The sequence below is a fragment of the Belonocnema kinseyi genome, chromosome 6 (assembly GCF_010883055.1).
Source record: "Belonocnema kinseyi isolate 2016_QV_RU_SX_M_011 chromosome 6, B_treatae_v1, whole genome shotgun sequence".
In the NCBI taxonomy this organism is placed as follows: Eukaryota; Metazoa; Arthropoda; class Insecta; order Hymenoptera; family Cynipidae; genus Belonocnema; species Belonocnema kinseyi.
In genome coordinates, this window is record NC_046662.1 from 9003123 (window position 1) to 9013418 (window position 10296).

The window sequence follows — 10296 nt, forward strand, 5'->3', positions numbered from 1 at the left end:
AGGCTAGTGTTCACCGCATGGGCCACCGAGAGACTCTTCCAGAGTGCGAGGCGGGAATCGAACCCGCAAGCCGAAGGAGTGGGTCCAAAGCCTACGCTTTAGCCCCCACGACCATCGTCCCACTAATTAACTTTTATGACTGATACCGGTTGAACGGATTCATAAGTTTGCTTAGCTTCTAGTCTACGTGGGGAAAACCCTAGGAAATGACCGATGGAATTTTTAGGTTCGAAATTTACACCGTAAATACACTTTTTAAAGTGTTATTATTTGGTTTAATATGAATTTCAATACCCTTGTTTGCCGAAGCATTCTATAGGTAGCGTTTTATGTCACATATTTCATAACTACCTGTAGGTATTTCAATTGTTTCATCACCCACATAAAATTTATTTTGAAGAATGTCTACATTGGGTATCAAATTAAAAGTTAGACATTCAACGAGTCCAAGTGCGTAATTTTTATAATGAGACAACTCAATTGGAGGAAAATAGAGGGTTTCCAGGATTGAAGAATTTCCTGATAATGTTAGCGTCAATGAATCATCCATGATGACAGCTAGCTTTCAACTGACTTTATATTGCAAATTTCGGTACTTATATAGATTATACGTACTCTCAGATTTTAATTGATTGCATAGAAATTACAAACATAAATGTCCACGTACAAATGTATCGTAATTTTGATATCTCTCGTGATATCTCTCGTATACTTTATGCTACTTACACCGAAATACTTGAAGAGATCCGAAGGTGGTCGAAGATGACAGAAGCTATCGAAATAAATTATTTTGCCGTCAATCTTTTCATAGTCACACAAATGTGTTCCTGGTCCTTTTTCATCTTTAAGATTAACAATAGCACATTCATATTTACGTGGCCCACCCTTTGCTAATCCATTTCGCATAAAAACACCTCAAAAATGTCGAATCTTCAGAGATTTTGCAAATTTTTGTAAATCTGTATCAGTCAAGGCTCGATGAGGTAGCTTCACTTTGAGTTTTTTGACTTGCGTTTGAGCCCTACTCCATGTTTATATAGTTTTAGACGAAGCCCTAATCCTTGTCTATATGGCTTTAAGTATAGACCTTTTCCTAAAGCAATAGCTTCCATCGTTTCATTATGTCATTTGCTCTCTCAAAGTTGTTGTTTTGCTGAATTTGCATCATTCACAGCTTTAGCTATTCCAGCAGCTCCACCAGCTAGTGCTCCAGCAGCACTGAGTCCTGCAAAAGCGAGTGTGAGGAAGGGTTAAAATCCCCCTGCTTTGACCGGGACAGGTAGATTACGAGGTTTATCCATATTTCTTCTTCCATCAGCCTTTATCACAGCTGTGCGTACGACTCTGAGTACAGATTTAATGGCAGTTTGCACATCATTGCTTGAAATCATGGACTTTTTAGCTGCAGCGACAATTTTTCTCAGTGTAGTGGTAGGTTTTCTGTTCTTGCTGAGACCCATCCAAAATTTTGATTTCGCCTTAATTACGTTTGCTACTCCCCAAGCGGTTTCCTTTTCACCTATGCCAGCGTCTGCAGCAAAGACACGTTTCCAAGCTTTTTCAGCCAGTACGCTGTCAGCTGAGTTTCTAGCCTCTATATTGTCTCTATTTTGTGAGTAGGCTATATCGTGACCTTTGCAAGCAGCGTCCAGTGGATTGATTCCTGGATCACCTTGTGCTAATCGTTTGACTAGTTTCGTACCTGGTCCACAGTACTGGTAACCAGGCAAATGCAATTCAAGTGGCAAATTATTGATGATTCTGTTGAGCAAGCCTCTCCCACATCTTGCCTGCTTTACGGTTCGTTTACGACTGACTGTTTTGCCTCTGTGAACGATTACATCTATGCAAGAATTGCTTTCAGACTGAAGAGTGAACCTATATAACGAAGATATTTATAGGGTTTCCATCCAGTCTTTGTCAAGATGCAGTTCGAAGCACAACCTGTGAAACTACATATTCAAAATTTTGATACAATGTTCGAAAAGAGGATAGAGAAAAACGACACTGTCATTTTCAACCAAACAGTGTACGGTACGAGCTATATTTTGTGGAGCTTCCAACTGTGGAAAGACAAATGCTTTGCTGGCTCTACTAATACATCCAAATGGCTTGAGATTTGAAAATATTTACATCTAGTAAAAATCTCTAAAGCAACCAAAGTATGAAGTTTTAGAAAAAGTCCTTCAATCAGTAGATGGCGTTGAATACTATTCTTTCAATGACCATGAAGAGTTTATAATGCCAAGTCAAGCGAAACCCAACTCGGTAATTGTATTTGATGATGTGGCTTGTGAGAAACAAGATAATATAAGAGCATTCTTTTCTATGGGTAGGCAAAAGGATGTCAACTGTTTTTACTTGAGTCATATATATGCTCATATTCCTAAACATCTTGTACGCGACAATGTTAATTTACTTGTGTTGTTCAAGCAAGATGAAATGATTCTAAAGCACATTTATGATGATCATGTAAATGCTAATATGACTTATTCGCAATTTAAAAATGTGTGTTTAACATGCTGGAATAATGACAAGCATGGACGTCTTCATGGATTGATAATGATGCAAACAAGTATCTCATATTGTTAGGCGAACGAGGTAGAGAACTCGAGAATGCGTATGGAGTAAGAAAATTAACGAAAGATAGATTAATGATTGGAGATTCTCAGATAAGTTTCAGTCAGAACTATATTCACGTGGGTAGTTTGAATTTTCCCAAACGTAAAGGCTTGCTTGAACTTTTATTTAGAAAAGTACCTCAAGAGTCCTCTATAACTCTCAGTGATCTTGAAAATTACAGACAAATTGTTATTGCAACAAACTTATGTAAAAAACACTATACATCAAATGGAGATATTCGTGACAGTAAGGTCTTTAAATATAAAAACTTTATAATGAAATTAATTTCTCCATCTCCACCAAAAAATTCAAGTAGACGAAGTAAAGACGAGAAATCATTATGAGGTGAAGGTATGATCCCACAATACATGATTGCTAGAAAGAAAAATCTAATGGATTACATTTACTGAGATGATCCGAATGAATTGGTCGACCGATTACGCTTACTTCTAGCGTCTGAAGCAGCTTGAAATTCAAGTCACACCAACGAAATTATATCAATCATCGAAGAACTACGAGTAGCTGAAATTATTTATTAATGAATGTCCATCAAGATCTTCGTCATTTTCAAGATGAGCATCGATGTATTCGAACGTCATTCCAAGCGAGCACAGAGCACAAGTCGCGGTCCTCCTGGAATTGGATTTAAACTCACATCTGAAGAAAATTATGATATAAATAATAAGAGGCTGTGTAAAGTGGCTGAAGCTCAAGAACTGTATGATGCTGTAAATCTGAATATGGTGCAACATACGATACAGCGTGAACTTCAGACTATATATGATGTTGTAGCTTGTTTGCGAAATAAAGCCGTCAATAATACAATGATGATTGAAACTCTGGAAATTTCCACAAATAAAATTTTAAAAAATGTGAAAATTGATGTTGAATCAATTCAAAAACTAGTGTATCGAAATTCTGAGCTCATTATTCAATTAGACACCAGGCTGAATGCACTCAAAAATGGACGCCGAGAAGCTGCAGTTGGTGAAGAAGCTGCACAAGCCAGCTAGACGAAATTACCAACGTCGACATTTTGATACTCGTGGCATTGATGAGACCTGGCAAGCTGATCTTGTTGAAATGCAACCATATGAGAGAGTAAACAAAGGATACAAGAACATCTTAACTGTAATTGACATATTTTCAAAATTTGTTTGGGCTGTCCCCATTAAATCCAAGAAGGGTGAAGATGTAGCTGCAGCCATGGAACCTGTACTTGATGAGGGGTGCATACCAAAAAATTTACACGTTGATAGAGGAAAAGAATTTTACAATTCGCAATTTGAAAATCTTATGAAGCAATACAAAATAAATTTGTACTCGAAATTTAGTAATTTAAAAGCGTCCTTTTGCGAGCGATTTAATCGTATTTTCAAGAATAAAATGTGGATACAATTCAGCTTACAGGGGAATTACAAGTGGATAGATATTTTGAAAGATTTAGCTGTATCGTACAATGATTTGTTTAATGTATACAAAAATTACAGTGTAAAACAAGCAGTTGAAAAAGCGAAATTTAAAGTTGGAAATAAAGTGCGTATAGGAGTTTAAGCAAGTTCTTGAGAAAGGCTACACACCGAATTGGATAACAGAAATATTTACTATAAGTCATGTTAAGAATACTGAAACAGTGACGTATATGCTTAAAGATTATCGAGGTAAAGTTATTGCAGGTAGTTTTTATGAACAAGAACAAAATACATGAAATTTTAATGTATAAAGGTACCATTTATATATCTGAGTCCTTGTAATTCCTCAATCACTTCTTCACACACATTCTGATTATAAAAAGTAATCATTTCAAGAAACAGAATTTCAAAACGCATAAGATTAGCAAATATTAATTTTTTCATTGCCTTACTCTTCAAGCTTGTATAATTTTTTCGTATATAAGATTTTACACTTTTCACAGATGGTGATCTCACTTTACGCCAAATACTTTCAGTGATGGTTTCAATAATGAAATCTTTTGTACGTTGAAATGGCATAACAGGCAGATTCAGAAGATACCGGTCCACACAAGGGCTGACTTCCTGGAGAACAGCAAACGTTGTTTCTTGCAGCACAAACAGATAGTATTTTTGGTATCCTTGATGTTGCTCTAAAGCCACTATATTATCACCAACCGATAGTCATGTGTATATGGAAATTTCCGCAGTCGATGCATTGGTGCTTCTTTTTACCATCGAAAAACAGGAAAATAAGGTTGAAGTAACTTTTGAATAATTTACACTCTTCAGGATTGCAGTTAAATGAGGTTGACTGGCCTGTAGTTTCACTGAGGAGGTAAAATTTCCGTCCTTTTTAAGTCAGCAACGATGACAATTTGCTTTGTGAATGATGAATTCAGGTTGTACGTGGTCGCATGTAACATTTGGTTTCGTGGTGTACAAGGCATGATGAATATCTCACTGAAGCTTGTCACAGACTGAGCGATAATTAAGAAACTGCAGACACTTTATACTGTTTTCTTCACAAATTCGATGGAACTGTAGCGTCCACCCAAATACCGCATGCAGCGATCGGCATCTTCACTGGATTTTTTCATTCCTAGCAACAAATTTTCATCTTCATTCAGCAGATTGGTCATTCTTGCTGATAGAAACACAGTAAATTTGTTTTTCACAGTGACAATGTACTGCACTCCAAATTGTGTTGTTACTCTTTTGATGTTTGTAATTTCGTAGCTTTTATTTAGTTCCAGATTCTTCAGTTTCTCCGTTGGAAGGAAATCGCTGTTAACTGCAATTTTGTTTAATTTTACGAAATCCATCTTCACTTGTTAATATTCACCGTATACAACTTTCTCGTTAGAGTATGTAAATCGATTCGCACTTGCATCACTTCTTTTAATTGTCGAATGTTATTTAGAAATACGTTTAAACGATTTTTTAGCTCTTGTTGCCTCTCTTCTTTACAATCTGACATCTGACAATAAACTGATGAAAGAGTAGATCTAGCCTCCTTTTATAGATGCTTACCCCATCTACCAATTTCTGAAGACTTTTGAACAATGTTCTTTGATATTGCATCATATGATGAAACATTCTTCTAGAAGGTTCTACATTATAATCGACTCGTGCGGCATATTATTTTTTAACATCGCAAAATGTAATGCGTCATTGAAAATAACCTTAAATCTTTTATTCTCCTTCCCATAAATATATGTTTTTCTTTTTTCTTAAAAATATGGACCTGAAAAGAACATTCGAGAAGCTTATACGCATGAAATACATTAAGTTGGTTACAGACTCTTGCGCAATCGTGACGTCATCAGGATCCTTCTAGAACGTTCTCGAAGCTTAGCACGGACGCGAACCACTACAGTTCGAGAACGTTCTTGAAGTTTATCACGGACACGAACCACTACAGGTCGAAGCTTCTCGATGTCGGTAAGGTAGGAATCGTGAGCCAGAACGCAGACTGCTCATCTACTGACATTCTTTAGGATTTTTCAAAAGCTATTATTTCTCGTTTAGACTTTTTTTTCGTATTTTAAGTTGTTTGGTTCAAAATTTGAACGTTATGGTGTCAAATGCCGCATAGTTCTAATACTTCCTCAATCATAAATTATGAGAATGAATTAAATTTTTATCTCTTTTTTTTAGTAAATAACTTTTTTCTATCAATTTTCTTTCGCAACTTTTTTCCTTTCACCATAAATCAAAAAGTGATCCATAGTAAAATTTTTTTTTAGTCAAAAATTTTTGTTTAAATCATTTCTTTCCTAACCTGTGTCGTTTTTCCACAATTTTTTATTTTTTAAAATATTTTCAGTGTTATTTTTCACGAAAAAAAAGAACGCGTCCTATCAAGAAGGGATTATTAACGAATTTTTTTTACCCTTTTTCGGATCATAATTTTTGTTAATTTATCATTTTTCGTATTAAAAGTTTAACTATTTAAAAACATTTTTGAAGATTTCCAAGATTGCACAAAAAAAACAAACAATCCAGAATACTTTGAGGCAGTTATTCTAATGATGCAAAATTAAAAAAAAAATCGGAAAAATACCATAATTTTTTAGATATTTGGAAGGTTCCGAATTTTGTGCAAAATTTGTTGACAATTTCCAGAAAAATTATAATTATTTTAATAAATATTTACGAGGTCAAAAAGTTTTGAAAGGAATAAAAAATATATTTGAAGTTTAAAAATATTCAAAAATATTTTAAAGAAAGTTTTTGTTTGTATTTTAGATTGCATAATAATAAAAATGTTTTTGGGTTTTGGCCTTTGGTCTTGCAATGAAAAGGTTTATAAATAAAGAAGTTCTTCTTTGTTAACGGAAACTTTAATGCATTTCACCATAAAATTATGACATCAGGATTATAACGAATATGGAAGTAAAAATAATAATAGAATTTTTATTTATCTTGATGCAAATTTTTAACAAAGAAAAAGTTTAAATAAAAAACTTACCACAAGTGACGTATCTAGTATTGAAAAAAGAAGTTTTTGAACATATTTGTTAAGAAGATTATCTACTTTTTGAGGTAATCATTTTACAAATCTGCATTAAAGTAAAAAAATATATGTTAAAAGTGAGTGTATAATTAATATTAGATCCGAATTATTTTATAAAATCTTACAAGAAATTTATGAGGGGACATTGAAACCAATATTTTTACGAAACATTGAAACTAATATTTTTCATAAATTTGAAAAATAAGTATGAGTTTGAGTCTATTAAATTTTGCAAGAAAGAGATGATAAAATTGGGTTTAAAGTGTTTTTGATAAGTTTTAAGTAATTAATTTACATTTTTATCAATGATTTTTGGGTTAAATTAAAGCATTTTTTATAAATATGACTGAATTTCTGGAAAGCTTTAATCATTTCAAAAAAAGAGTTTTCAATACTGAGAGCTTCCAAATTAAGCAATTTCTAATATGAAACTTCAAAATTAAAGAATATGTAATTGAGAATTCTAAAAAAAAGGAAATCTTCAGTCTTCAAAATTTATATTTTGAGGGTATATAATTTTAAACTTTTTTTTAAAAAGTTTACTCTTGAAGATTAGAATTTAAATTAAAATTTTCATAGAAAGTTTTTCTATTTTGAAAAATAACTGTTGAAAATGCCTGAAATTGGAAAATACAGAATAACAAACTATTCATTTTACAAAATTTATATTCTAAAGTTATGTAGTTTGTTTTTAAACAGTTAAAGATTCAGTAAAATGTTCACTAATTTCAATTTATAATATTCTTTCCATAATATCCTCTTCTGCTATCAAAATTATTGATTGATACTATAGTTATTTCGGCTAATAACCATTTAGTGAATATTTGTTGTTAATTGTTTTTAGTTATAAATGGTGAGATTGTGTCATGTAAGTTCTTTTTAAAAATTTTACAAGATTGCCTTACTGATTATTTCCATAGAGTTGAAAATGTTACCTAATTGCGTTCTTTTATTAAACTTTTTTATTTGAAAAAATCACGTTTAGAGTCGTCTTTACCATTTCTATCATTCATATTTAATTAATAGGCCATAAATATATAAATTAAAAAAATAATATTATGATTGATCAAAGTAATAAACTTCTACTAATATTTAATATTGCTGACTTTTAAAAATTAAATTAGTAGAATTTAAAATGGCTTACATTTTTATTATAAAAAATTTTTCAGTATTGAATTCTAAGTTTTGATTTATTTATCATTTTTATAAATAACTTTCTGCAAACAATTGTCAGTAAATATAATATACTTACAGTTTTTTCTGATAATAGCGCTTTACTTACTTGATTATGTTTAAATAATAATTTTTTCTTGTGTTTCACGAGAATATGCACTTCCCCCCTATAACGACTGTCAATGATGAATGTTAATCAGTATTTATTAGAGATAAAAGCCAATCTTTTATCCCTAGATTTATGAGCATAAGTGTTGTAAATGTTTACACAAGTCTTTCTTGAAAATTTTGCGTACAGACGGCTGTGCAAATAATAAATAATAATCATCAAATAACCGGAAAAGCTGGAAATAAAAATAAAAGCCGTAAAAAAGGGAAATAATCAGGAATGAAAATTCAAGCCGGAAATCACATTTAATTTTTTGGAAAATTTAAATTTCGAAAGGTTTGAAAGGAATTAAAACATGTTCTAAAGATTTGTGGGAAGATTTTCATTGATTTTTTGTATTTAAAAATATTAGTAAAAGTAGGCACTATAAGGCTATATAAAAGTATTTATTACCCTATTAAGAGTTTGATTCAGTTGTTCGAACATTCCCCTCCCATACTTTACGTCCCCTACTCCCCATATATTCCCCTCATCATACTTCAACCTTCGCTTTTCCCACCTGCCCCAACTTCTTCTTCATCTATTGTTCTCTTTCTTCTCTCCAGCAGATTATACTCATATATACAACTGCTTCCTTCTCTCATACTTCAACCTTTGCTTCTCCTGTCTGCCTCAATTTCTTCCTCATCTGTTCTCCCCTCACCTCACTTTCGCAGCTAATACTTATACATATATCTTCTTCCTATCCTTCAAATTCAAACTTAGCTTCGCGATCTTACCTAATTTCCTCCTTATTTACCTTCTCTTTCCTCACTTTCGCAGTTGAAACTCATATAAAACCTTTATCCTCTCCTTCTACTTCAGCCTTCGCTTCCCCTACCTGGCCCAACTTCTTCCTCGCCTACTGCCCCCTTTCCTCACTTCCGCAGCTGAAACTCATATATACACCTGCTTCCTGTCCGAATACTTCAAACTTCACTTCTCGGTCTCACCCAATTTGTTCCTCATCTAATTCATCTTCTCCTTACTTCCGCAGCTAATATTTCCCTTTTATTGCTTCCCCATTCCACTTTTCCCCCCACTTTCTCGACTCCTAATGTCCCCTTACTTCCCGAAGTTCCGCTCGAGTTATTTACCCCATTAACTCTCTCCATATTTCTCTTGCTTCCCCTCTCGTCATTATGTGTAACTGTTATTTCCCAAATTTTTCCACTTCCCCCACCCTCATTTTCCTCACTTCCTCTCCTTGGAAAAAAGTGCGAAGGACAGATGGACACTCTGCTGAAACTACAAGGATTTCTGCCCGAGACTATAAAATTTTAAATATCAATTTTAAGAGAATATTTTGAAGCAGTTTCATAATTATACCAAATTATAAAATGTAAGAAACCTACTATAATTTTAAAAGATATTTAGGAGGATCAGAATTTTGTGCAAAATTTGTTGACAATTTTAGGAGAAATTATGATCATTTTAATAGAATTTATAAGGTTTGGAAGTTTTAAAAATATTAAAACTTAATTTAAAGTCTGGAAATGTTTCAACAAATTTAAAACAATGGTAGATTTTGCCGATTTAGAAAAAAACTTTTGAAGCTTTTTAAGAATTTTGAATGGTCTCAACAAAACGAAAAACTTTTTTTAAATTCCTGGGAAAATGATAACTTAATTATTATTAAATTATTAAAATTGATGAAGAGAGATATTTCGTGTTCCAATTGTGTTCGAAACTACCAATTTTGCTGACTTTTCATAAAAATTGCAGTTCCCCGTGCAGAAATCGCCCAACTTTTTCCCGAGTTCCGATCTGAGCCTGATCGGATTTTCCACATGTGGCCCCAAGGGGGCAGATGATGTGGCTCGCATCAGAACTACGTCGGGTCGGGTTAGGTTAGACAAGATTATGTCAAGTTTTCTGTTATT

At 33.1% G+C, this 10296-nt stretch overlaps 1 protein-coding gene across 1 annotated transcript in view; it reads right to left on the minus strand.

The window, feature by feature from the left end:
- LOC117174591 overlaps positions 1 to 9554 on the minus strand; it is a 27179-nt gene extending 17625 nt beyond the window's left edge. The window contains exons 1-2 of the mRNA XM_033363822.1: positions 9511 to 9554; positions 8375 to 8441 (exon numbers count right to left, since the gene is read on the minus strand). Of these exons, the coding sequence (XP_033219713.1) occupies positions 8375 to 8441; positions 9511 to 9554 (111 nt within the window). The remainder of the gene's footprint in view (positions 1 to 8374; positions 8442 to 9510) is intronic.
- Between the last annotated feature and the right edge of the window lie 742 nt (positions 9555 to 10296).